Source organism: Cryptosporidium ubiquitum (assembly GCF_001865345.1).
Source record: "Cryptosporidium ubiquitum isolate 39726 chromosome Unknown contig_1, whole genome shotgun sequence".
Classification (NCBI taxonomy): domain Eukaryota; phylum Apicomplexa; class Conoidasida; order Eucoccidiorida; family Cryptosporidiidae; genus Cryptosporidium; species Cryptosporidium ubiquitum.
In genome coordinates, this window is record NW_021639816.1 from 501,374 (window position 1) to 528,785 (window position 27,412).

Genomic DNA, 27,412 nt, shown 5'->3' on the forward strand with positions numbered 1-27,412 from the left:
CCAGTGGATGTGGCGCCTAAAGTATGAATTTCCTGCATGCAATATTGATTTTTTGATCTAACAGAAGTTAATAGATAAATAAGAAAACTGTTTATTTTGGATATGTAACTTGGAATTTCCTAGTAAACTGGAGCCTTTCCTTCACGAAATATACTGTTAAAGTTAGGTAAATATGTCTAAGATGAAATTTTTAACGGATATATTTCTCTTTTGGATATTATCGTTGATATATTTTATCTGCTCATCTTTAGTTTTTAGGACTGAGGCATTAAGCAATTCCAGAGGTAATATCCCGCACTTAGAGTTGTTTAAAGGAAATAAGCAAGGTCTATTACGGCAGCACAGAATGGTTGGGGAGTTTTTAGAATGTACATATGTCGAACATATTGATCCGACTTCACAAGAAGAAAACGGTGAAACTTATTACCCAGGAACAGGGACTGATAGAAGTAAGAGTAGGGTTGTTTCTTTGGAATCAATTGATATTTCTGGTAAAATTATTAAAACTTTAGAATGTCAGAAGAATCTCATTAGAAATTGGATAGAAGATATCAATAAAACTTTAAAAGGAAATTTATTTTCAGTAATAGAAGTACGGGGATGGAGAGCTATGACAAGACCTCAAAGCTTATATGGAGAAGCGGACGAAATTTTAACTATTCTTGAGAATAAAAATTCCAGTCCTTTAAATAAAGTTAAAGAAGCTGTGGATGCATTTGATAAGTACGTCATGGAACTTTACGAAGCCTACTCAGAGTTTAAGAATTCTGAAGACAGACTTAAAGATGCTCAGACTGAAGAGGAAAGACGAACTAGGGCGCAAGTTGCTGTTTTAATTCTTGGTCAAAAGGAGAACAAGGCACTAGTCAATTTCACAAGGATAGTACGTAACAATTCAGATGACGCAAGAGAGTCAAAGAGACTTATGGAGAGACTTTTTTCTTTGCTGTCAAGTGAAAGCTACAGTAACAACATCCTTCAAGGTATAGAGCTTGTACAGATTTGCTTTTTCTTATTAAATGGTTTGAATGTTCTATCTGTATTTGAAGAACAGAGACTATCAAATAAGTTTCGAAGAGATATGGAAAGAAGAAATTTAACTTATCAGTATAAGATTGAAGATAAAACTCTATCAAAGTACCCAAAATTTTCAAACTCACCAAACTTTAAAAAGGTTACAGATTTTCTGTTGAGTACTGTTAAGAAATCAATTACCACTGAAAATGAAAAGAAGATCAAAGATGAATTTATTCAGATATTCGACAAAATTGTTGAAGACTTTGGTATCCGTTGTCCATATTTTCTTACTTCAATCTTGAGATCTGGAAGAGATAATTACTTTTTAAAAGGAGAAGAGATGTTTGATTACGACATAGTAAAGAATTGTCGTCTTGCATGGAGTGAAATATCCTCCTATTTGTATAAGGAAGGTCAAATTGTTCCTTCAGCAGCAATTAGACAAGCATTAAAGAAAGCTTTAAATAAGCATGTTAAGACTGTTTATATTTGGACTAGAAATGCTAGTGGTTTGTTTAAAAAAATTTTTGATCAATCTAGTTTTGAAAACTCATTTGATATCAGTAATGAAAAGAGGTTTATATCAACTTGTTCCGAAACTATTAATGGTGAAATTGGACTGGACACTCCCCATGCAGTTAGTTTGGACGAAATTGCAATTATATGTTTCAACTTCTTTAATCTTTTAGAGTTCTACACAGATCAATATAATTATGGCAATCAGGAAAAATTAGGAAAAGATGGAAAAACCATCCTGGCAACTAAGAGGTATGTAAATATTAGCACTTTACCATCAAAAATTAAAGCAAAGTCGTTAGATGTGGCTTTTTCTGAAACTCTGACCGGAATTTTGGACTTTCCACCATTTAAATCTAACGATCTTGATCGAACAGTTATAGGTATCCTTACGGAAAATTTTACTGAAACATGCACTCAACGTATAGAAACAGTGCTTGGTAAGTCATCTAAGTATAGAATAAGTAATCCTCAAATTATATGCGAAGAAGCCAGAATCATTCTTAAGGATTATAATATAATTTCTCAAAAACCTGAAAAAGTAGAGGGAACGATGGACATTTTTGAGCAATTTAATATTTTGGATACATCTCTTATAACAGAAACTACAAAAAGTGAATCTGAAAACTTAGATGCTGTTGGACATCTAAAACTTCTCCAAAGTAAGCTTGGTAGCTTACAGCCAAAGTCTCAGCGAAATCAAAGTAAAGATACGGGAATTTCTCCAATAAAAGAGTTGGATCCTATAAAAGCATATAATTTAGTACGTAAAATGCACTTAGATTGGATGGAGCAAATGAGAAATGATCCAAGATATAAAGGATTTACGGATTTAGAGCTGAAAAATAATTCTCCTTGGAGTAAACAAATGAGGCTTTGGCATGATTTAATAGTTCCAGAATTGCCCGAAGTTAGATATGCAGCATCTTATCTCAATGACAGGCCTTCTAGGTTTCCACTGATTTCTGGAGATAAAAGAGGAAAACATAAGAAAATCACACCTTTGGAAGAATTAATAAATGAAGATCTCGATCCAAGATATAGAGCTAGGTATTCATTAGTTGAAAATGGCCCATTTGATGAACAAGAATTTTATTACGATGACCAATATGACGATGTTGATGGAGATTCTATAGCTACTGAATTAGCTCAAACTAAGGAATATTACATTAAAACTCAAGATGGAAGCTACATAAAGAACAAAAAAGGAAGTTATATTAAAGAAAAAGATGGAAAATATACCCAAATTAATAAAGGAGATTATTTGAAAAAAGGAAGAAGCTACATTAAAAACAGAGATTTCGGGTATCATGCCGAAGAACTCGACCATTTTAATCCCTCAGGTGCAGATCGATATGGGGAACAAATTATAGCACAAAAAGTAAAGCCAAATAAAAAATATTTTGGTAGCCTACATAATTTAGGAAAAGATCATTTTCCCAACAGTTTATATGCTGGTAATGGGTGCAAAAATGAAGAATTACCTTTACTCTGGGGCCAAAGAGCAACCATTCTACACAAAAATATGATTAAAAATTTCAAAGAGGTCAAATATAGAGGAAAATATGGGCCGGGACATTTTATATCTATGGATGACATATGTTATATCTTTGAAAGAGATTTTAAGGTAAAAAGGAACTATTTCGAGGACATTTCCAAGGTTAATTTATTAGATTGTCAAAATTGGTTCACAAAATACCTTTCGAAGCTCTGGCCACCATTTAGCATGGAAAGTCTTAAAACCGATGTAAAAACCTTATGCTGGGATTCTGGATTTAGAAGTTGGTTGTAGAGGAATTTATAAAAATTCCATATTTCCTCAAGCATGTAGATCCACAACTTACATCGGCGCCAAATCTGTAGATTAACTGATATTATGTTCTATGAAAATTGGCTTATTATTAGATAATTAACTATTAAAATCTATAATTTAGTTAGAATACACATATTTTGATTCAAAAATTACTTTTTTAATATAATATGTAATTTTATCATGATTCAAAGAATTCGTCTTTTTAGACATGCATTTAAAAATATAAACACACAAATTCTAAGAACCAAAAGACCGGTTTTTAGTCGAATCAATAGCTTGAGTGGCATCGGAAATCGCGAAATTGTTGGTCAAAATGGAATTGAGCCAATATTTTCGGAACTTAGTAATGGAATGAGGGTGATTACAATTGACAATAACAAGAAAATAGCATCTCTGGGAGTCATCCTCAAGTTAGGTTCTAGATTTGAGTCAAAGAATTCTTTCGGATCGTCAAGAGTTCTTTTCAATATGATACTTTCCCCAGAAGGAAAAAGTTCACGGAATTCCTTAGCAAATAAACTAGCATCAAATGGATTGATGTTGGCAGGTTGTTTTGACAAAGAATATGTTTCGTTTATATTAGAATATTTGAAAGATCAAGGAATGGAAAATACTGAGGAGTTTCTTGATGGAATATTCAAATTCTACACAAAGAAATTCAATGATGAAGAAATAGAAATTACTAAGAAGAATGTTAAAGAGGAACTTTTGTTTGAGCTAGAGAACCCTAGTATAATGCTAAACGAACTTTTGCATTCAACAGCATGGAAAGAAAACTCTCTGGGTAAAAATCAAGCCCTTTTCCTTGACCAATTTTCGAGTCTAAATACCCAGAATTTAACGCACTTTAGAAATGCAAATCTTTTTTCACTAAACACTGTTATTGTTGGAACCGGTATAAGACATGATCAATTAATTAAAAAAATCATGAGTTCATCAAAAAAGTTTAATATTCTGGAAAAAAATTCCCTCAATAATTTAGAAAATAATGAATACAATATGGGAGCCCCAAAATATGTTGGTGGCTTAGTAAAAAATAAATTGCCTCATTATGGCTTTACAAATACAATGGTCGCTTTTGAAACTAATCTAAACTGGAAAGGACGCGAATTTGTCGCTTTGTCCGTACTCCAAGCCTACCTTGGTGGTGGGAGCTCTTTTAGTGTGGGTGGTCCTGGAAAAGGAATGTATTCAAAACTGTTCTTGGATGTTTTAAATAAATTTGATTGGGTTGAAAGCTGTAACTGTTTTGTTAATCAATATACAGGCACAGGATTATTTGGAATTCATGTTACTTCTTATCCAGGCTATTCATTAAAATCAATCAAAATAATTGCAGAACAGTTCGGTGAAATGAAAAATATCAGTGAAAGGGAGCTCGAAAGGGCCAAGAATTTGGTTTTAAGTACTATATATTCAGCTTATGAAAACAAGAGTCATTACATGGAGGAAATTTCCAAACAAATTTTGTCATACTCTGAGTATATTGAACTGGATGAAATAGTTAATTGTATTAAGAGTATAGGGATAGAAGACATCAAAAAAGTAGTACATTCAATCCTTTCGAATGCAGACAGGCCTACAGTAATTGTAGTTGGGACTGACGTGAACCAAGTTCCAGATTACAATTATATTGTTTCGATTATATCTAGACAGATTAACAATTGTTGAATTTAAGAAAAGAATATCAATTTTATAATTCAATAGTATTATTAAATATCTATATATTTAGCATAAGTTTATAATTTATATTTTGAATTCTCCTTTTTCCCACAGTAATCCTTCAGCAATTTTTGGCGGGTCTCCGTACCGCCAAAATATTGTCAAATAGTTGTAGGGATGATGGCTCATAGGCTACTAATACCAATTGTTGGAATTAGAAATTGCGATTTCTGAAGAAGCTCAAAATATCAAAATGGAAGATGAAAAGTTAAGCTCGGCAAATTTTAGCCGAGTTTCTGCCCATAGCCATATTAGAGGATTAGGTTTGAAGGATGATGGAACAGCATCAGATGACGGGTCTTGCGGAATGATTGGTCAACTACAGGCCAGAGAATCTGCAGGAGTAGTTCTGAGTCTAATACGTAACAAAAAGCTCGCAGGAAAAGCTGTATTGTTGGCAGGTCCTCCCGGTACTGGCAAGACAGCAATTGCCCAGGCTATAGCACATGAATTAGGTCCAAAAGTTCCGTTTTGCCCAATGGTAGCATCTGAAGTGTATTCAGCTGAGGTCAAAAAAACTGAAATACTCATGGAAAACTTTAGAAGAGCTATTGGACTTAGGATTAGGGACGTTAAAGAAGTTTACGAAGGAGAAGTTGTCGAATTAGTCACCGAAGAAACTGAAAATCCGCATGGAAACTTTGGAAAGGCAGTCTCGGCAATAGTATTGACTTTAAAATCAGCAAAAGGAACAAAAACACTTCGTCTTGCTCCTCAGTTAAACGATGTTTTTTACAAGGAAAAAGTCAAGGTTGGAGACATAGTTTATGTAGAATCTTCAAGTGGAATTGTCAAGAGATTGGGAAGATCAGATTCATTTGCCACAGAATTTGACTTAGAATCCGAAGAGTATGTTCCTCTCCCAAAAGGAGATGTTTATAAAAAGAGGGAAATTGTTCAAGATGTTACCTTGTATGATCTAGATTTGGCAAATGCTAAACCTCAGGGTGGCCAAGATATCATTTCTTTATTAGGTCAATATGTACGTCCAAAGAAGACGGAAATTACTGAGAAACTCAGGCTCGAGGTTAACAAGAGTGTAAATGAATATATTGATCAGGGAGTAGCGGAACTTGTCCCAGGTGTTTTGTTTATTGATGAAGTGCACATGCTCGATATCGAATGTTTTACATTCCTTAACAGAACTCTTGAAAGCTCTCTAGCTCCAATCGTTATTTTTGGAACCAACAGAGGCGTATGTACTGTTAGAGGTACTGATATGCTATCATCGCATGGAATTCCCGTTGATTTATTGGATAGGCTTCTAATTATTAGAACAGTTCCATACAACATTGAAGAAATGATTAGAATCGTCTCTATTAGGTGCGATATAGAGGGCATTAAAGTCGATAAAGAGTCTCTACAACTTCTGGGAGAAATTGGAAGTTCTACATCACTACGTTATATATGCCAGCTATTAACTCCTGCTTACATCATTGCAAGTACTTTTGGAAGAGAAAGCATTTGTAAATCCGATATCCAAGAAGTAGATAGTCTTTTCTTCGATTCAAACGCATCTGCCAGGAGATTAGCTGAAGACTCTAGTTCATTCATCCTCTAGTTAAAATATTATATAAATGCCTTCTTTTCTAATACTAAAGTTTATAGTAAGAATTAATAGCGATGCTAAAGAATTAATATTACTTTATCTAATACTATGTTCGAGAATAATTTCATAATTCAATTCTTATCAATAGTAATTGTGTAGGTTTTCTTATTCTCCCTTCTTAATTGCCACTCATCTGTGTTTTTACACGAAATCTTAACAACTTTGAGTCTGTAATATAATGAGCAGTTCAATGTTCTAGAAGGAATTTCAGCGAGATCTATTGTTTTGATGCAATTTCCTGAAATTCCAAGTAGTCCTCCTAAGAGTCCAGACTGTGTACATTGCCAAATTCTTAGAGCTTTTTCTGCTATCGAGTATGAAGCGAGGAATTCACCTTCCTTATTAAAACACAATGCATCAACCTGTTGTGTATGTCCTTGTAATACTCTCCATTTTGTTGCAGTCCTAAGATCATAAACAATAATAGAACGATCAAAACCTATTGCAAATCTTTGTGTATTTTGGTGGAAGGTGATCATTGGAAAGGCACTCACTAATATGAAAAGAACAGATGTAACTGCCGTTATTGTTCCTTTGCGTAATGTAGAGTCAAGTGGGTCCAAAAATCCAATGGAAATATCAACAACCATACTTAAATAAGGAAAAGAGTATTCAGGTAGACTAGATACAAAGTATACCAGCAATGATAATACGTTGCAAGTATAGTTTATTCCCATATAAGGATATGCAGTCCTTCCAGCATATCCGAGTATATAAATGTACGTTTTGGGATCTAACTGACCTATTAATTGAAGTAAATGTCTGCAGGAAGTCCAGAAAGGTGGATATTGTGCTAACGTGAGCAATCTTATACATAGACAAATAATACTATTTGAGACCTTAGTGCTCATACCTTTTTTATTGTTTTGTGGTTCTATATTGTTCTTTAAATCTTCGTTATCTACTTGGAAAAGATGAGCTGCCATGAAGATGTTGTTTTCCCAACTAGTAAGGCTGTTTCTCAATAAATTAGGAACACATGTATTCTCAATATTTTTTGCTTTTAGAAGACTCGTAAAGTTAAGAGAAAAAAGCTCTAATGCAAAAAGAAATCTCAAAGTATCCATAATACTAATATTATTATAATAAAAGTTTGCATCGTAATTGAGGCTACCTTTATATCCAGAAATTTTTGAAAGTCCAAAATTCTTAAAGTTTTCTGAACTTGAACTGATTATAATATTTGATTTGCTGGAATCGATGTTTAGGTTTTCCCAAGAATACCACTGTTCAGTATCATTCCTTCTAGCATATATTGGCTTAAGTAATCTTTTTTTCTCCAGTTGCTGTTTCTCAAAATTTTTTGAGAATTTTATTATGATCTCAATGTCATAGGTGGTAATGATACTTATCAAAAACGAAAGAATAATTTTCCCTATACAACTGCTATGAGTTCTTTTGAAAGGATGCTCATAAAGAACCATACTCAAAAAAAATAATGAAAGATCTTCTATGCTTAAATTAGAACAGTAATATTCGCCAGAATTCATAATTGGGAAGGGAAGTCTATAACCAATCATTCTACAAAGTGAAATACTACAGTAGGAATAAATTTTAGGATGGCCACGCCTACATGATTCATTCCAAGGAGGGATATCTTTAATTTCACTACCAAGTGTAGAGCATAAAGCTCCTCCAAAATCTGAGTTACTTGAAGTAGTGACTTCCTGTTCTAATAAATGCAAAGTCTCATCTTTACTTTCTTTATCTGCTGTAGATCCTGAAATTCTTAAGAATTCTCTAATTATCCCAGAAAGAGTATCGATTGCTATTTCTTCGCAATAAGACAACAATTCACTTGGAAGAGATCTAATTGCTAATTGTAAACAATATTTTGCAGATAGTCTTAAATATGGATTAAATACGTCTAATGTCATACCTGTGATTGAAAAGAGATGGAAAGGAATGAATCTGACTAACAGTCTTTTTTGTTCAACATGTTCAATTATCCATGATAATAGAAACTTATCTAAAAGCTGTATAGGCAAGTCCAAATTTGAATAATAAGTAAAGTAGTAATGTAAAATAACCATTTGAAGAGCAAGTTGGTGTGCCGAAAAGTGTTCTTGAGGTTCCTTTGACGGATCTTGTCTAAAAGACTCTATTTCATGTTGACATTCTAAATCGTTCCCAAACTCACAAGTATTGAAAGATTCCACAGAATCCTCAAATTCGAATGTTTTTTCCCCCTGATTCTTATAACCTAGAAATTTCTCATTAATATTTCTTTGGTTTAAAAATCTCTCTAACCAAATTTGATCCGAATCTTCAAAAGTGGAGAATTCTTGAATTAATCCATTAGAAAAGTTCAAGGTCGATTCGTATGTTCTTGATCTAAACAAAGAGATCGAATTTTCATAATTATCCGTAGAATCTCTTTTTATTAAACTTCTAGAATCAAAAGTTTCTCCTCTTTGAAGTGTTGTAGTTGAATTCAAGTTTACTTTTAAGTTTTGAGATAACTTTGAATTTTTCCTGTTTAAACCAGAATTTCTTGATCTGACTATTCTGTTCACTAAATGAGAAGTACAAGGAATTCCGGATAACTCTCCAATATAATAGTCATTTGTGTCTACTTCGAGATTCTTCTTCCTTTCTGGTAATCTGTTCCATTCAAAAAATGGCCTTCCTGGACAGCTACTAATAATATTTCTATTATTCGAGATATTAAGCCTGTTTCTTAGGGTTCTCACAGACATAGTTTTAATATCCAAATGTCTCATTATGTTTTCACTCCAGTTTTCGGAAACAAGGTATCTATAAGGAGGATTTCCTATTCCATCATAGGTGTGTGATCTAATCCTGGATTCTCTTGATCCAGAATATATGTTTCTGGAGCGATCTACAGATTCACAACGCTTTCTGGTACCCGAATTACTTTTTTTAGAAGTATTGAAGCAAAAGTCAGTTTTATCACGCAACTTTGATCTTAAAGTTTGTTTTATATCAAAAGTTTGCTTCTTCAAATTATTGCAGATTGGAATGGAAATTGCATAATTCACGCCTGTAATTAAAGTACTAAATCTAAGAATTGGTCGTACAGTAAGTGGAGCCATATTTGCAAAGAGTTTACTTAGAAATTCATTATTAGATCTCACAAAAAGAGGGAAAAGATGTTGTAGGTATCTTGAGGTTTTTGTGTTTTTCTGTTTTTTTTTTTCAATACTAACAACATCTGCTGATACATGAGGGTTAAATGCCATGAATGTAATACTCATACTAGAACGAACGCCAAGACATCCTTGATTAAAATTTTCTTGTTGAAAATCGAGTTTTGGCATATACCCTATTAATATAGATCCAAACATAACTCCGTGATCCAAAAATTCAATTCGGTTGCTAGTCTGTATAAATCTGTTTAGACTAGACATAATACCATATGATAGGTGGTAGTTTTGGTACTCGGATACTTTTAGTTCGAGGATAGAATTAAAGCTGATTTTTGCCAGTAATAGACATGAATCTTTGTCATATACAAAAACTATGTCTCTTTGCAATATAAAAATAAAGTTGGATGGTTTGTCAATACCAACTGAATTAATTCTGGACTCAATTGGGTCTTGTATTTTTTCTGTTTCTAAAGATAAACTTAATATTTCATAAGTGACTCCTTGGCATTCGGTATTGACCTTATCTTTTCTTTCATCCCAAATACATCTACTAATTGATTTAGACTCAGCTTTTGAGGTTATCTTATTTATCTTATTATCATTCACTTTTATTAAAAAACACTTCTTTTCTAAGGAAGAATGAACCAAGATTTGGAACTTGTCATATTTAGGTGTCCCAAGCTCTCCTAATCTGTTTACATCAAAAACAATTACTTTGTTAAGAGAAATCATATTTGTGAAAAACAAGCCATCTATCCAAGCTATTAGAGAAAATAGATTATTAGATATAACTTGTGTTTTATTTCCAGGTGAATGTTTATTTTTTGTAGAATTGATATTATGATTATGATTAAAGTTGCAATGTTGATCTTTATTTATAGATTCTCCTAAAGTAAATTTATTAAAAAGGTTCTCCATTAGATCCACTTTCCAAACTAGTACATTTCCACAGCAAGTTAGTCCAAAAATACAACCGTCCGTAATAGATTTTATTTCGATCACATTTGTTTTATGTCCACATGAAGATCTTGGCAAAGGAAGTTGGTAAACCACTCCGTTTTCGATATTTCCAAAAAAATGTTTATCTTCGTTACAATTCATCATACTAAAAAGTCCAAATTCTCCAGTTAGACATTGTCCCATAATTTTACCATTCGAGAGAGAAATTATGCAATAAATGGAGTTTTTTTGTTCGGTAATACAACAGGAAAGGACCGAAATATTATTTTTCTTATCATAATCAGTAATATCATCTTCCCAAACATTTCTCAAGGATTTCGTGGATTTCCAATAAAGCTTGTTTTCAGTCAATCTATTCATAATTGTTTTATTTCTAGTTCCAATAGTTTTTTGAGATTCTATATTATCTTTAACAGGGAAAAATTTGTTTTTGGAATCAGATATTTCTACATTATTTAAAACAAAAGAGTGAGGATCATTAAAACTTGTATAGTAATTCGGAAATGAGTTACTATTTGGAATAAAAGGAAACTCGTAGTATGAAGGAAGTTTTTTTTGAGATTCAACGATTGATAAGTCCAGGAATGCATAAAATATTTTGTCTGAATTCTGCTCAATATATGTAAAATTGGTATTGGGAAGTGTCTCACAACTCTTTTCAAATAAAAACCGAAAATTATTTCTATGAACCCAAATAATTTCATTATTTCCGTGGTTTTGATCATTATAATCTGTATTTTTACTAGATTTAGATGATTCCTCTATGTAATTCTCATACAATGTGTTGATTTTAAAGAACTGCCAATAACTTGCAAGATGGCCCAAGTAATTTAATTGATCTTTATCATTTATTCGAATATAGTCTCTGGAAATATATATAGGAATCGCCAATATGTCATTGTAGTTACCAAAATTATCAATTTCTCCGAGTTCATGTTCAGAAAAAGTAACATTTGATTCATATTTTGGGTTAAAATTTTGGCTAAAAAGAAAGCAAACTATTGAGGGAATTTGAATGCTATAGATTGTAAAGTCAGAGGACCACGCAAGAAAAGATACAAAATGTTTTTGTTTTTCTTCATATTCCATGCTGAGAGTTCTTATGGGAGAAAATGTCTTACTTTTATTGATACATGACTGTCTTATACCCAAGGAAATTTGAGAGAATCCTAGCCAAATTTGAAGCTTTTGCTTAGTTTCTGAGTTATCTGTATTTTGATTTATTATATTTAGAGTTGTCGCTCTTTTCAGAGGTGTTTGATGAACATCATACATTGAATCTTTAGAATCATTTCCATGGCATGAATTTTTTATGCCTGTTTCTATTTGTGAATTTGTTAAATTGGAATCTTCAAATACTGGTGTGTTTGGAACAAATAGATCCCCAAATGGTTGGTACCTTTGGTTTCTATTTTGAAACTGAGGTAGGAAGGTGCGTTTCCAAATTATAAGCCTATATTTCGCATTTACAATTAAATAAAAGTCTGTTACAACAATTTGAGTTGAAAACATCTCACTTGAGGGAATAGAATAAAAATTGATGGGTTCTGAAACAAAACATGGATGTAAGGAAAAAAATGTTGGAGCCAACATTGGAGACCTAATTGAATTAAATTGGTAAATATTTGGAAAATCAAATGAACTGGACTTGGAGTGGTCACTTGCATTACTACTTAGCTCCAATATATGATCATAACTTTCAAATGAAGATCCGTTGATATCTTCTGTTGAACTTTCAGGTTTGATTTGTTCATGTTTAAGTTCCAGCTCACCTAGATGATCTTCTAATATAATTTGATCATGAGAATAGTTTAAAGAAGAACGAGAAGCATTTTTAGCAGAATTGGTAAATCCAGCTTCGTCTTGGCTATATTTCATAAATGGTTTAGGAACATTATTTTTTTGAGGTTTTGGAACTGGGCATGGAATTTCACAGTGAGGAATTGGGATGAAGTGCCACCAAATTCTTATCAAATTACTTAAGTCCCAAACCAAAACTTGACCAGTATTTAGCATTGCAGCCACTGTATAAAAGTGGGCTGTGGGATACTTGTTATCTTCGCAGTAGTCAAAAAGTGAGATATTTGAAGACCATTTCAGAAGTTCAAAGTAATCATGATTAGTAGAAACATTAAATATCATAGATTCTCCATATTCTCCATATATATAAGTTGGTTTAAGGGTAGGATTTTCATTTTTGTCTTCATATGAAAAATGGACGGTATTCGGAGATTGAATTTTGTACATATCTGGTGTGTCCTCATCAATTCTGTTGTTGACCATGCGTTTCGAATATGGGCAACTTGCTATTTTGAGGGCTCCACAGTTTAGTCGTGACCAAGTGTCGATTATAGTAATACGTTGGTGTCCTACAAGCAATATGAACCTTTTGTCTGCAAGGCTGACTAACTGCAATACTTCGTGTTCTGCCGAGTCTGATAGTTGTGCAATACACCTTCCATTATCCAAGGACCAGTATCTTAGAATGTTATCCGAATGCAGTGTTAATAACAACTCATCTGTACAACTTTGTAATAAAGGTGAGGGAGACAAAATAAAAACCATACCGATCAGTTTAACTGGGCATAGTGAATTAGGAATAAGAACGCAAAAAGGGACTAGCTCCTTATCTGGAGAAATTCCACTCGCCTCTTCATTGACCCTTAAAATATTCCATAAATATACATGCCCAGACTTTGTACCAGTAGCACAAATTGAATCCCAACTGCTACAACAAGTCAAAGTGGTTTCATCTAGAATACCCCCATCCGGTGTAACACCACATGAAAGTAGCATTACTCTATATTAACAAAATGAGGTTTTCATTCACCACACAAATTTCAGATGGATCTTTCTAATACAAAAAGGAAAATGGCGCCACAATTGATTTTCATACTCCCTAATAGTGGAACAAAGTCACAAGCAAATTATTTCTAGATGAAATTGAAATAAAATAAATAAATCTGAAATATTCAATATATCCTAGATAGACTTCCGATTAATAGTTAATTTAATTTAAAAAGTCAAAGAGAATATTAAGCATATACATATATAATAAATGGAATATAGACAAAACAAGCATAAATAATGTCCAAAAACATTCTTTAGATGAGGAAATAATCTAAAAAAATTATGCGAATTTGTGTATTACTTTGGCTCTGATCAACTTAAAAAATATAATGTGGTGGCGCCTTAGACACGTATTTCAGGGCGTCTCGTAGTTACCTTTAATAATCAATTTCTTATTGTTAAAGGGGAAAAAATACATCGAGACAAGAATTTAGGGCAAAATAATGATTAATTATAATAAAGATTAAAATAGAAAGATCATAAGTAAAATAGCAAATTAATTAATAATTTCAGAGGCGGGTCAAATATAACATTAGAGTTGAATTATAAACAAAAATTAAAATAAACTGAGTTAATTTTCATATCGCATTCAGTAGTGACCTTTGGATTATTTAATAAATAATTTGTCTTTAGACTTTTTTGAGAAGATTAAATTCGAATAGAAACCAATGGGTCGCGTTATTAGAGGTCAGCGTAAGGGTGCAGGTTCAATTTTCAAGGCTAAGGTCTCTAAGAGAAGAGGACCAGTTAAGCTCCGTGCATTGGACTACATCGAGCGTCATGGGTATATTAAGGGTTTAGTAAAGGACATTACAACAGATCCAGGTAGGGGCTGTCCAGTTGCACATGTTTCCTTCAGAGACCCTTACAGATACAAAATCAAGAAGGAGTTGATGATTGCTGTTGAAGGACTCCATACTGGTCAATTTGTATACTGCGGAAGAAATGCAACGCTTTCTGTAGGAAACGTTTTGCCAGTTGGTCAGATTCCAGAAGGTACCATCATATCTTCTTGCGAAGAAAAGGCAGGTGACAGAGGCAAGCTCGCTAGGACCTCTGGTACTTATGCAATTATCGTTGGTCAGTCTGAAGACGGAACCAAGACACGTATCAGACTCCCATCTGGTGCAAGAAAAACCATCAGCTCTCAATCTAGAGCTATTATTGGTATTGTAGCTGCCGGAGGAAGAATTGATAAGCCAGTCTTGAAAGCAGGTAACAATTATCACAAATACAAAGTAAAGAGAAACTGCTGGCCAAAGGTTAGAGGTGTTTCTATGAACCCAGTAGACCATCCTCACGGTGGTGGTAACCATCAACACATTGGTCACCCATCTACTGTTTCAAGAAGTGCTCCACCAGGTCAGAAGGTCGGTCTCATTGCTGCCAGAAGAACTGGTCTGTTACGTGGTGGCCGCAAGACAGCTAAGGATAAGGCAGAGAAGGGAGTTTAAATTCATAGCGAGGTAACGCATAGATAGTTTCTGATTCCTGATGATTATTTACTACCAAGAGCTTGGGAATGTTTCCTTGATGTTATATAGTATTTAATTATTAGTCAGATTTTTAACTCTATTAGTATCTAGTCTAAGCTATTAAATATTTTAACTGAATTTGGTCTTTATATCGTGGATTCTCTTTATGCAGGAAATATACCCCCTTATTTTTTTCTGTAAATACTATTTATGAGTAGTTTGATTAAATAGCCAACGAATAAGGCCGAAAATGTCGTTAAAAGAGCAATTATCCAAATTGCAAGTTTGCATTCACCTATCGGAACATTTATAAAAGGATATTTAGGATCTCCTGTTGGAACTTTGGTAATGCTAATCCTGCATTCTTTAAGCTTGAAGAATTCGTCTATTCAAAATTTTACTTGGTTGGCTAATTTAAAAATTTTTAAACTTACCGGGAGATGAACATTGGCAGTGGCTTTTGTGGACCCACAAACATTGTTTGTGGAAATCATTATCACAAATGTAAACCCCTATTTCACATCCCTGTGAAAAAAAGTCGCATGTAATTATGGTAAAATGATAAAACTTACTTTTATTGTGTCCTTGCCGTCAAACCCTTGGGATTGATGGCATTTTGGTCTCGAGTCTATTCTAATCCTATCAGAGAATATCTGAATTTTAAACTTGTGAGATATAATTGGAAGTACTTCTAAGGACAGACGTGAAAGCTCGTGATCCGGAATACCCTCATTAACTGGAATAAACGAAGGTATTACTGTAGATTGTGCTGAGATAAAACCACATATTAAAACGCAATTTATAATAAATAAAATGTACTTTTTCATGTTATTTAAGATTTTCACATTTTTTGAATTGAGATCCGCCAAAATTTTTCGCCAGGAAATAAATTAATTAAATGAATTATAACAGGAAATTAGTATAACTATTATAGCTAATATCTTTTCCTAGAGAAGATAAGTTCATAGCATGGGTTCTAATGGGAACAAAAAAGAATTTTTGGGCAGCATTCAGTCTCCAAGAAGGCTTAGAACTGATACTGCAGAGGCAGTCTTTGGCGATTTTTGGGAAGCACCAAAAGATTCAAACTTCCACTCTAGAAGAGTGAAAAAAAATAGGCAAACTTATGGGCACGAATTGGATGAGAATTTAGGCCAAAAGACGATATCTGATTCTTCAATTGCAGAGTTCAATATTACAAACTTGGACACTCAAGAAAGATTGGTATTTTATGAATCACAAGGAGCAGAGCCGTATCTTAGCAAGTACCCAACCATAACTTCTCTGCTTACAGAAATGAAGCCCACAAAGTGGATGATCATTTTGAATAAAGCTCAATCTTCATGCATCCATAATTCTATAGATGAAAAAAAAAAACAGAAAGATTCTAAGAAAAACTTTTCAAGTCTAACTAATAAAGACTTACCATTCAACAAAATGCAATTTATATGGAGCTCAGATTTGGATGAGCATAAAAGGGTTAAGTTAAACAAAAACAGTCCAAGTTCACAATCATTATTGTCCGACCCAAATGATCTTTCGCCAATAATAATTAATTTTCCCCACCCAATTCAACTTCAAAACGTTTCTATTCCTTACGAGGTATTGGATCCAAGGTCTGTTCCTTGTGGCTCATTTGTTTGGTGGGACAGAAGAGTATGGGAATACAATTTTGTTCATATGGCTAGAAGATTGTCTACTAACGACGAAAAAAGTTGTAAAAAATTGAATATAGAAAACCCAATAACTCCAAAAAAACAAGGAAGGACTTCAAGTGAAGAAAATGGACAAAGTCCTCAACGTTCAAAACCAAGAGTAGAGGATGGCCCCAAAACAAATCAAAAATCAAAGTCTCCTAGGAATAAGATTAAGCAATGAGACCAGAAATTAAATAACAGGAAAATTACTACTTTCATTATTATCAATTCAGTTTATAATTAACTATTATAAGGAATAAATTAATTAATCTTCGTTACTTTCATCGATTAATCTGTTTAGCTTTCTTTTAACTGGCCTATTCGAAAGTTCAGGTGATTTTGTTTTTAATGGAGTGTTCTCTACGGTTGAAGATTCATGTTCTTTGTTTTCTTTGCCTTTATTAATCTGGAATTCCTTAGTTTCATTATGAGTTTCGGATTTGCCCCCGAAATCACCTTTTTCAGTTTTATCGTTGGAGCTCTTAGATATAGGAACTCCCCACTCGCTGGAAATTCTACATTCTTCTATTTTGACCTTCTTTGTATCGCGATTCAAAGAAGAATTGACTCCTGTACAAGTTTTTTCCTTTGGTTTTTCAGACTGAGATAATTTGGAGAGGGGGGTTTCATGAGACATTTTTCTTTCATTTGATTTAGATTTGAAGAAACCGTCCAGACATGTTTGCGAAGTCTTACTTCTGCTTTTCCTGATTCTTTCACAATAACTTGTGACTCTAGCTTCACTGAAATTTTGTTCCTTAACGAGCCAGTCTGTAAGTTCTTCATACTTGGGACTTGACCACTTTATTAATTCTTCCAATTCGTTCCTTTTTGTCACTATCGGTTTTTTAAAGAGGTCTCTCACCTTTGAAAATTCGAAGTTTTCTGGTACAGGATTTTTGGTTTTGTCAATGTTTTGTAAAATTTTTTCAATATTTTGGTGTTTTTTAAGCAGTTTATAAGCTGTGTTTGTTCCGATTCCCCTTATTGTTCCACAGTAATCACATCCACTCAAAATACAAAGATCAATAAACTGTTCCATAGTAATATCAAGCTCAGAAAGGATTAAAGGTAACTTGATAATTTGCATACCATTCTTTTGTTTACCTGGAGACTTATCGTTTACTTTATTTGAAGAAGATTCTGAGAAATTCAATTGTTTTATTTGTACCGGTGTCCCAAATGTCAGTGAATCCGCATCTTCTGTGACAACTCCATAAACTAGACCATCTTTGCAAAGTTCTGCACATTGTGCTTCGGCCTCCGATGGAGCATCTATATAGGGCATTCCGAGAAAATTCAAAAGTTTTTTAACGTCTTCTATTTGTTTTTTTGTTACATGAATAGTTCTAATTGACTGCTTTTTGATCAGTTCTCCATCCCCCATTTCTTGAGCTTTTTCCAACTCAGCAAGCGCTTTCTCTCTTCTTTCATCTCTTTTCGCCAATTCATCCTTCTTCATTTCCGGGGGAGTACCATCAAAAACAAAAACAGGTTTTATTCCTGCTTCCAGCAATCTGGTGGTTCTCGAAAGCATTCCGCTTATATGACTTGTAGATTCCCCTGAAGAATTCGTTAAGTTACCCCATTGGCTACCTTCCCTAATTGCTGCTAAAAATTGATAAATCCACATACTAGCATCTACTGCTACCTTTTTTCCTAATAATGAGCCAATTGTCTAAAATAAATTAATTGAAATAAATTTATTTGGATAGTAAAAGACTTCAAGAAGTCAAATTTGAGCTAGATATAGAAAAAACGGGTAAATATCTAACTTTGCAATATAGTTGTCTATATGTAAAACTTACTTGGTATTGGATACTTTTTGGAGCATTATCCGCAAGAAACTTCGTGAGGCCTTTAATTCCCATTATAAAATAAGTTTGAAATAGCTATATTTATCATAAACCTATTTTTTAATTTAATTTAGAAACTGGTTTTTTTGCTATAATTTTCACACCTTGTATGTAATTTTGTTTACCTTCCCCTCACAATTATGCGTTAAGTTGAAAAATGAAGAAAAAAAAAATGAAAAATCAGACACTAAATAATCTTCTGTTTTCTAAGGAAATTCTTCATATGAATAATTGAAAAATATGAAATAGCTGATACTAATAATAGTTGGATGATAGAATATATCACAATTCTTTTGTTTACACTCAGTGCTTGATGTAAAAACTTTTCTTGTTTTTCAAACTCATATTCCCCCTCAGATACTTGATTATTTACCTTGTTAGTCAGAGATTTGATAAACTCTTCTATATAATTTGCCTCATCTTTGCTTGCTATAGAATCTACATCGAGGTGCTCACTCAAGTTACCTGTATCAATTGAGAGTTTCCATTTCATTTGCTCTGATTTAAACCAATTTGAAGATTCGCATCTAATACATAACTTATGATCTCCATCTATTTCTGGAAGATATGCGACACTCCCTTTATGCTCATTTTCGTTTACATGCCTACTAAATACTTCAATGTTTTCTGGGTTTCTGAAAATAATGTTACAATCAATACCTAAAGAAAGTACGTTATGCACAAAAATGGGGGCTGAACATACCTAAATTATTCACATTCTCATATTTTACGTGAATTGGAACAGACTTAGGAACTTCTTGTATGAAACACTTTTCTGTACCTTCTTGAACGTAAAAGTAGAGTGCAGAATGTATCCCTGTGTATTTTATAAACAAAAATAATGCCAGTGCTTGAATAATAATCCGTTGGGAAACTTTCATAAGTTCAGGTTCATTAACAAAAATTATTAATTCGCAAATATTTAAAAATCACTTTATAATAGTCGTGTTATAAGTATTTTTGAGAGCAATTAAACTTGCAATTTTTCTAATTATATTTGGTCAAGCAGTTGAGGGGAAGTCAAATTTAGTATGTTAGAATGTATTTAGAAAATCAATTTAAGAATTTAGAAGATGAAATAAATACATTAAAAACTACTCACACAGACAAATAAGTGGTTTTGGCTTGCTTGGGCATCTTTATCATTGTTATTAAAACAAATTTAATTAATATCTTTACACAAAAAATATTGGCGGTAGGATAACTGTTTTGTAATATTTATTTTGCATTAAGTGATTTTATTTTGACTTTCAGGGATTAAATAATATTGTGGAAATTAAAGAATGAACAGCAACTTTAACCCAGAGCCTTTCCCACTATTAGTTTCCAATCAAAGTTTTCTACCGATATCAATGATCCTCTCATTTATTTGTAAGTTTTGTCGGATTTTTATGGTTAAATATTATTCAAGTTTTATTCTCTAGCATTGTTGTTTATTGCATTTTTTATTGTATATGAATTCAGATTCCCGAAGCTAAAAAGAAATTTCAAGGATGAACTAATTCTATCAATTGCAGGGTCACTTACTTTGGGCTTAGGGCTTACTTTTGCATTATTATCATTCGGTTTATATTTTTAGGCATAGAATTTAAGTTTTTTAAACTAAGTATTGTATCTTAAGTGTGAATCTAATTGTTTCAATTTTTATTTTTATTAAAGCGAACAGAATTAACTAAATAAAAGGATTTTAGCTATGGATTTATGCAATAATACTAGAAAGAAAAAGTCCAGAATTGCAAATAAATAGTATTTTTTTAAAAATAGGAATCAACAAGTAAGGGCTCTATGGTAAATTTAAGCAAAAAAATCAAAATAACTTTCAAATATTTCATTTATATTTAAAATTTTTTATAATCAAACATATTTGCATGTAAAGTTTAAACTTATGTTTCTAATTTATTATGTCTAAATGTACCGCAACCTTACACATTTGAGACAATAAAATACTTAAAAGTGATTAAATTTAACAATATTGCGCTAAATAAGATTAATCTGGCATAATTTCTCCTCACACTGGTGTCTCTAAATAATTAGGACCACTCCATTCACTTTTTAAACTTTACAGTAAATTGGCTCGTCTCGGAATATTATCTTTTTCCGATAACCTAAACCGACTTAAGTTTTTCTAACGGGGGGTTTTGGCAAGTTATACCTCGTTACTAGTTTCGTCCTTATTTTTCAAGGCTTAACTAGTTAAATAAACTAAAATTGCTTTAGCCATGCTAACTTTATAATCTCGCTGGATGCTCACAACCCACCTGAATTGGCAGGGTTTAGGTTCGCCCTCTACCAGCAAGTCGTATCTTTTTAGATACGTTTTTTCAATGAAACCAATGTATCTCTAATCTATTCAATACTTTGGAAGTGTGTATTTTTAGTTGTATAGACTCCTTTAGTTTAGGTGAAGTGTTATTACGGGATTTTTCGCATTTTGCGTTGACAGTCTGTGTCTCATAATGGATTGTATTCTTTATATTGAAGGTTGGAAACAATAGTTTGAAGTGATGAGCTTATTTTTCTATGCAGTACCGAAAAGAAGGAAATAATCTAAAAATAACAAAATTGCGGGACTTGACTTAAATTGAATTTTTGTGCAAAAATAGGTGATAAGAGAAACCGGATTTAATAAAAAGAGCTAACATTATTATTTTTATTATGTTAAATTTAAACTTACAAACTTTTAAATTATACAAATTTAAGTGACGTAATGACTAACCAAGTTGGCTTAATTTATCCTCCATTTGAATTAAGAACGACAATTGATAAGACTGCCAGCTTTGTAGCAAAAAATGGGGAGGCGTTCGAATCTAGAATACTTAGTGAGTCAGGGAGTATTAAGTTCACGTTTCTGAATAAGGATAATCCTTTTCATTTATATTACAAGAAACGACTTGAAGACTTTAAAAATGGTATTTCTATTGATGATGGCGGACCTACGATTCCTAGAGCTATATTAGATATGAATAGTAGGAAGGAGAAACAAGAAGTTGCAGAAAAGGAAGTATTGATGCTAACATCTTTCTGTGGAAACTTTGGGTTCATGGGGGGTGCTGTAATGGAGCCTGAAGAGCCCAGAAAAGATCAATACACTGTTTCTCATCCTATGATTTCAATAAAGGACGAGTCAGTAATAAAAATTACAGCAATGTATTTGTCTAGGAACGGGCAATCTTTTTTATCGGAGTTAACTAGTAGAGAGGCAAATAACCCTCAGTTTGATTTTTTGAAACCTGGGCACGCATTATTTGGATACTTTGCGGACCTAGTCGAAACTTACTCACTTTGTTTAATTCCAAATAAGAATTATCTAATGCAGATGAAAAAAGAAGCCGAAGATCTACAGATGATATTCAGGCGTTGTTATAAGAACAGCCTTTGGAGAAAGAAGGAAATTGACTCAAACAGTGATTTATTAGAATTAGAAAATAAAGACCATATAGACTTGGAATGGGTGGCAATCAACATTGTTGAAACTGTTGATTTTGAAGATATATGTACTGACCTGCCTGAACCAGTCGATTTTTCAACTCTTTCAAAGGTAGTTTTGGAGTCTTCCTTAGACACTCTAAATGAGCATGATAGGAAGGATCTTTTAGAGGACGAAATTCAAAGCGAAGAGAGACAGATTAACGTTTTAGTTGTAGAGAAGGAAAGAGCAAATGATATGGAAGTTTCTAATGAAGTAAATAACGGAAAAAATGATGATGCTTCTGAACAAGAAGAATTTAAAAATATTAAAATAATAAAGAACTATGTTAGAGTACCAAAAAAGAGGGGATATGCCACCAAGGCAGAAGAACAAAGCTTGAAAGGAAAAATGTACAGATGTCCAATTACAGGTCAGTCAATTCCAGTTGAGGAGATTTCAAATCATATGAGGATTCTACTGTTAGACCCGAAGTGGAAACAACAGAAGGACCAATTAATACAGAGGGCGCAACAAGATTCTGCCTTCACAGCATCTTCAAACATAGAAGAAAATCTGGCTGCCTTTGTTTCAAAGCGTCCCGATCTCTTCGGCACAATAGAAGAGGCGGTGGCAGGGAGCCACGGTTTTGAGGATACAGGGGGAAAGAACAAGAAACAAAAGTTTCAGTAGGATATAATTATATTGCTAGGTTAGCTAATTTTTTGATGTTCCTCTAACTATTAGATCTTGCAATTCCGAGATGAATCTATCGTTGTTTTCCGCCCCAACCACATCAGAAATTGAGTTCATCAGGATGCTTTTAAGATTCGGGTCATTTGTTGATCTTTGAAGAACACAAAGTACCACAGGTTCAGAGTCTTTTAGAGCATTAGGTGAGAGCTTGATAGGTATTATCGGAGAGCTTTCCGAGTCTCTTTCAAGTAGATAATTTGTGAATGCCAAAACAAGCAGTCTCGTGATTTGCTTTAGAGTCTCTACTTGCCTGGGCACAACCGAAATTGAATTGTATAGAAGAGCAAGGAATACCACCCCAGTAGAAATTCCCAAAAGGCTTTGAATAGATTCTTGGGTATAGAACTTAAGGAGGGCTGAAAGACTAGGGATTAAACAAGACGTATCTCTGTAATTGTTAGATTGCATCATTCTGTTTGCAAGTAGTGCTGTAGTTTCCAGGATTTTTGTTCCCAACTTTGCCTTAACCATCAAATCTTCCCTAGTGACATATTCTTCATCATATGGGTCACTTCCTTGATATATATTTCTCCAGTCATCGATAAGTTGATCTACATCACCTGAATATCCAAAGCCATCATGAGGTGCTAAAATGTCCTGGCCTTGCCGATATCTAAAAGCCCTAGGAACAAGAGCCATTAAGGGAGGCAGGATTATAGATGATGATCTGAAAATCTCAATCATTGGCTCATTGCATGCAAGAATGGACTCTAATAAAACTGTCATATAGCCCTCGCTAATATGAGGCATATGGAATAGACTCAAAACAAAGTGTCTTCCCTTCCTAATATTAAGGATTTTGTTTAAAAGCCAGCGCCTGGCGTTCAAACAAGCAATATTTCTTTCTGTAAAAGAAATCTCAGAAACTTTAAAATTATCTCCACTTCTGTAGCCTGTGTCTTCTGTGTTTGGGGATACTGAAGTATACTTTGAAAACCCGAATAGTAGCTGAAAAATTAAGTCGATGGTATCTCTTAATTCCTGGTCAAGACGAAGTCTTGCTTGTAAATGACCAGTTGGACAGTTTTCAATTTCATCATCAAAGTAACTGACATCTTGCAGAAGATCATTTCCTGCCTCTATTATAGAATAAACCAATGGACCAGGAGCTTGAACTTTATTGTCATCTTTACTCCCAAATTCAGAAGAATTAAAAACACTATTGTGTAATACTTCAAAAACTTGTCTTGAAAGTGCTTGATGATGGATATTTCCCGTATAAAATAAGGAATCTCCACTTATTGAACTCTTTGATTGTTCTCCATTTTCTCCAATATTTACTTCATCTCTCAACTCAGAATTATCATCTTTTGATAAGTTATGCACTTTAATAAGTTCTCTAGCTCCCCTGACCGTAGAATATGTGGACTTCCCGAATTTACGAATTCTATTGGGATCTTGGTCAGCAATTTGTCCCTCCTTAAACTTATTTTTTGATCGATCGCCCGTTTCTTGCCCCGCTTTGGGTTGCACTTTAGATTGATCTCTATCCTCTGAAGAATCACCATTACCCAAGGGGAGATTGTGTTTGCGAGCAAGGAGTCTTCTATTCCACTTAGAAGAATATGACTGAATTTCTGGTCTTTCTGCCATTTGCTGAAGCTGAATTCTCAAAATCATATCAAAGTCTCTTGAGACCATTAAATGATTGTTTCTTAAGGTATCATTAGAAAAACCAGAATAATTCCAATTTGATGGAGATGATAAATTATTTGAAATAATTTCAGACATGTGGGCCTTTGTAAGTGGAAAAATATAACTACTAAAAGGAATTTCAGGAACTGGTTCGGGTTCCTTAGACGCATCCTGATCGTGGTTTAAATTATCGTGATGACCTCCTTTATACCCCCTGCTTCCAGAATAGCCTCTATCATCATTCCTTTTTGTAGAAAAGTGTTGGTTACTCGCATTTCTTTGTCTTTGTTGGAAGGATGATTCATGCAGGCTTCCTTTATTATGAGAATGGCCAGAATGGACTCGATTACGTCTCACATTATTATGCTCAGTCTCATGATCTAGATAATTCTGCTGATGAAATTCTTCCTGAGTTATTCCTGGGCCTTGTTCTCTGGAAAAATTTTGACTCATTATTGCTGCCTCTATCTCCTCTACTGTTAATGGCGTTTTGGACTTCATCAATTCCTCGAGCCTTTTCATTTGATTTCTCCCCTCCCTTCCCTGGTGTTCGTGCCTCATTTCAAAATGATTCAATGTAATTGAAGGAACCCAATCATCACCTACTTCACCCACGTCAAATGTCTCGTCATTATGACGATCATCATCTAAAAGCTCGCTCTCATTAATCTCAGAGTAATAGTAGTCTTCCATTTGGATTGAGAACCCTCTGTTAAAATAGAATATACTAAAAATAGCAAGTTAATTTGGCTTAGAATTAACCTATGCTACTCAAATTTTTTCCAAATTCAAATAGAAATTTATTCTTATTTATACAGAATAATACACAATACAGTTTGTGTTTAAACATTAGCGCCTAAAATTGAAGTTTAAAAATAAAGAAACAAAATTTGTAATAGATGATTTATTCAAATAAATATTTATTATTAACATATTAGGCCTTTTCTATGCTTTTTTTTTACCCAAACTAAAAATAATCTCGGAAGCCTTCGAGTTATTTGCGGTAATTGATCTCAGGGAAAAAACTGCAGCTTCTCTTATTAAAGGGTGGTTCTCATCAACGATTGTTGTACATTCGATGAGCATTTCAATTCCTTTAAGCACAGTTAAAAGCTTTATAGATTCTTTTTTGAACTTACCATCCTGAATTAAAGTAAATGAATTTTGGAGTTGAGTATTTCCATAAAAAATTGTGGAAATTGCTTGAATGATAGAGGCCATAGAAATCTCCTCACTGATTAGCTTCCAAATAGTTCTTATTTCTTCATTTCCTATACTCTTGGATTTGATTAGATGTTTTCTAAATTTTAACATAACTCTCAATAAGTCTGCAAGGTTTATAAGTGCTTTACCAAAAAAATCAATATTACTTTCATTTTTAGGAGTATTAATTCTTAGAACAGAAACCCATCCTTTAACATTTCCAAACTTTGATACACTGAAACCTACAGGATTTTTGCTTCTCGCACTTGACAAATAATTCTCAATCTGAAGATTAATTAACTGATCCAGATAGGAAACTCCTTTCTCTATTTCTGAAAGGATCGTATCAAAAGTACCATTTAAGAGGAGAATTTGAGAAATTATGTTTTGATCAGCTGATTCCTGTAAGTTTTGTTTAAAATTGGTATTGGTTTCGATTTCTACACAAATTTCAAGTAAAATCTCCTTGTATTCGTATTCTGTTATTATAGTATTTGAAAGATATTTCTGAAGAATTAAAATTTCTTTTGTTATTTTTGCATCTGATATATTTTTATTGTTGCTTTCAAGCATTGATAATTTAATATAGGGTTCCTGCATTGTTAGATAAATGAGAGAGGCGTCACATTCGATGGTAGAATCTTCTGAATGTTTATAAAAATATAAATCACTAAATGTAGATGGGTTTTCAGAAAACAAATATTTGAAAAAGAAAAACATCCACTCTGATGACTTTAAATTCTCAGTATTTGCATATCTTAATGTATTAAAATACATTGAGATCGCAACAAAAACAAAACAACCAAATAACTCCTTCTTGCATACAACTTCATCCATAGTAACTGTCTTATTTTTAATTAAATTGTAAATAAGATGAAACGAACAAGCAACAGTAGATGTCTCAGTTCTAATACTTATTGAATTCCCAAGAGCCAAAGAAATCAGTTCAGACAAATATATATTAATAAAACCAAATGGGTATAAAGCTTTAAACAAGTATTTCTGAAATTTGATTTTTTGGATACGTGATGATTTATTTGGTTACTTACTCGGTATTCAATATTATTATCAACTGAAATATTTGCTAATATTTGAAGAAACCTGCTGGTGAGGAGCAAAAATTCTTTAAAATGTTCAGCATTATAAGAAATATCTTTTGGGGATGGATAGTCTAAGACTTTTAAAATTTCATATGAAACTAAGTTAAATAGTCCCATTTTTTCTTCATTACCAAGTTTAATATATATAAAATAATTCAAATTTTTGAATATCTTAGAATTAGAAATGATCCTCCTATTTTCAAGAGAAACAGTCGATATATTTCTAATTAACCCTAGTAAAACTGAGAGTTCGGATAGGAGTTTCAATTCATCGGGAGTGAAGCCTTTTTGTTTAAAAGATTCTATGATAAATTCAGAGAGCTCCAATATAACTCCTAATTTTTCGGAACATTTACTCAATATGGGCTTTTCATTAACAGATTTCTAAAGAAAGGGGCAATAAAGGTGTTTAATAATTAATTAATAAAACATTGTTACTTTAATTCAATAAATTACCTTTAATATTTCCTTTAATAAATAGAATGAATCACTATCTTTTTTTCCAAAACAATACTTCAAATCTTCTAGATAATCAAAATATCTCTTGCTCATAATTAAATAAATTTCCAGGCAGTTTTATTTGAACCAAAATATGTATTTTCTGACCATTAATCTTAATTTTAATTCGGTACCACAGATCTTAAAAGACTGGCGCCATATACTTATTAAGGCAAAAAGTTGGAATAC

At 33.0% G+C, this 27,412-nt stretch overlaps 12 protein-coding genes across 12 annotated transcripts; 6 read left to right on the forward strand and 6 right to left on the reverse strand.

Annotated features, from left to right (window-relative positions):
• Positions 1-172: 172 nt before the first annotated feature.
• Positions 173-3,325, forward strand: cubi_02883 (large membrane associated channel; the record flags this gene model as incomplete). The annotated part of the gene is made up of 1 exon (XM_029019894.1): positions 173-3,325. The coding sequence occupies one exon, from the start codon at positions 173-175 to the stop codon at positions 3,323-3,325; it is 3,153 nt and encodes a 1,050-aa protein (XP_028875301.1).
• Positions 3,326-3,526: 201 nt separating this feature from the next.
• On the forward strand, positions 3,527-5,017 carry cubi_02884 (mitochondrial processing insulinase-like metalloprotease; the record flags this gene model as incomplete). The annotated part of the gene is made up of 1 exon (XM_029019895.1): positions 3,527-5,017. The coding sequence occupies one exon, from the start codon at positions 3,527-3,529 to the stop codon at positions 5,015-5,017; it is 1,491 nt and encodes a 496-aa protein (XP_028875302.1).
• A 244-nt stretch (positions 5,018-5,261) lies between these two features.
• cubi_02885 (RUV DNA-helicase-related protein) lies at positions 5,262-6,629 on the forward strand (the record flags this gene model as incomplete). Its single annotated transcript, XM_029019896.1, has 1 exon — positions 5,262-6,629. One exon carries the CDS (start codon positions 5,262-5,264, stop codon positions 6,627-6,629), a length of 1,368 nt encoding a protein of 455 aa, XP_028875303.1.
• A 119-nt stretch (positions 6,630-6,748) lies between these two features.
• On the reverse strand, positions 6,749-13,543 carry cubi_02886 (WD repeats-containing protein; the record flags this gene model as incomplete). Its single annotated transcript, XM_029019897.1, has 1 exon — positions 6,749-13,543. One exon carries the CDS (start codon positions 13,541-13,543, stop codon positions 6,749-6,751), a length of 6,795 nt encoding a protein of 2,264 aa, XP_028875304.1.
• A 722-nt stretch (positions 13,544-14,265) lies between these two features.
• Positions 14,266-15,051, forward strand: cubi_02887 (60s ribosomal protein L8 L2; the record flags this gene model as incomplete). The annotated part of the gene is made up of 1 exon (XM_029019898.1): positions 14,266-15,051. The coding sequence occupies one exon, from the start codon at positions 14,266-14,268 to the stop codon at positions 15,049-15,051; it is 786 nt and encodes a 261-aa protein (XP_028875305.1).
• A 569-nt stretch (positions 15,052-15,620) lies between these two features.
• Positions 15,621-15,899, reverse strand: cubi_02888 (uncharacterized protein; the record flags this gene model as incomplete). The annotated part of the gene is made up of 1 exon (XM_029019899.1): positions 15,621-15,899. The coding sequence occupies one exon, from the start codon at positions 15,897-15,899 to the stop codon at positions 15,621-15,623; it is 279 nt and encodes a 92-aa protein (XP_028875306.1).
• Positions 15,900-16,041: 142 nt separating this feature from the next.
• cubi_02889 (uncharacterized protein) lies at positions 16,042-16,950 on the forward strand (the record flags this gene model as incomplete). The annotated part of the gene is made up of 1 exon (XM_029019900.1): positions 16,042-16,950. One exon carries the CDS (start codon positions 16,042-16,044, stop codon positions 16,948-16,950), a length of 909 nt encoding a protein of 302 aa, XP_028875307.1.
• An 84-nt stretch (positions 16,951-17,034) lies between these two features.
• On the reverse strand, positions 17,035-18,640 carry cubi_02890 (Flap endonuclease 1; the record flags this gene model as incomplete). Its single annotated transcript, XM_029019901.1, has 2 exons — positions 17,035-18,447; positions 18,578-18,640. The coding sequence occupies 2 exons, from the start codon at positions 18,638-18,640 to the stop codon at positions 17,035-17,037; spliced, it is 1,476 nt and encodes a 491-aa protein (XP_028875308.1).
• A 172-nt stretch (positions 18,641-18,812) lies between these two features.
• cubi_02891 (uncharacterized protein) lies at positions 18,813-19,506 on the reverse strand (the record flags this gene model as incomplete). The annotated part of the gene is made up of 2 exons (XM_029019902.1): positions 18,813-19,285; positions 19,329-19,506. The coding sequence occupies 2 exons, from the start codon at positions 19,504-19,506 to the stop codon at positions 18,813-18,815; spliced, it is 651 nt and encodes a 216-aa protein (XP_028875309.1).
• Positions 19,507-21,332: 1,826 nt separating this feature from the next.
• cubi_02892 (pre-mRNA splicing factor domain-containing protein) lies at positions 21,333-22,724 on the forward strand (the record flags this gene model as incomplete). The annotated part of the gene is made up of 1 exon (XM_029019903.1): positions 21,333-22,724. One exon carries the CDS (start codon positions 21,333-21,335, stop codon positions 22,722-22,724), a length of 1,392 nt encoding a protein of 463 aa, XP_028875310.1.
• A 24-nt stretch (positions 22,725-22,748) lies between these two features.
• Positions 22,749-25,115, reverse strand: cubi_02893 (uncharacterized protein; the record flags this gene model as incomplete). Its single annotated transcript, XM_029019904.1, has 1 exon — positions 22,749-25,115. The coding sequence occupies one exon, from the start codon at positions 25,113-25,115 to the stop codon at positions 22,749-22,751; it is 2,367 nt and encodes a 788-aa protein (XP_028875311.1).
• Positions 25,116-25,367: 252 nt separating this feature from the next.
• On the reverse strand, positions 25,368-27,277 carry cubi_02894 (uncharacterized protein; the record flags this gene model as incomplete). Its single annotated transcript, XM_029019905.1, has 3 exons — positions 25,368-26,627; positions 26,675-27,109; positions 27,182-27,277. 3 exons carry the CDS (start codon positions 27,275-27,277, stop codon positions 25,368-25,370), a joined length of 1,791 nt encoding a protein of 596 aa, XP_028875312.1.
• Between the last annotated feature and the right edge of the window lie 135 nt (positions 27,278-27,412).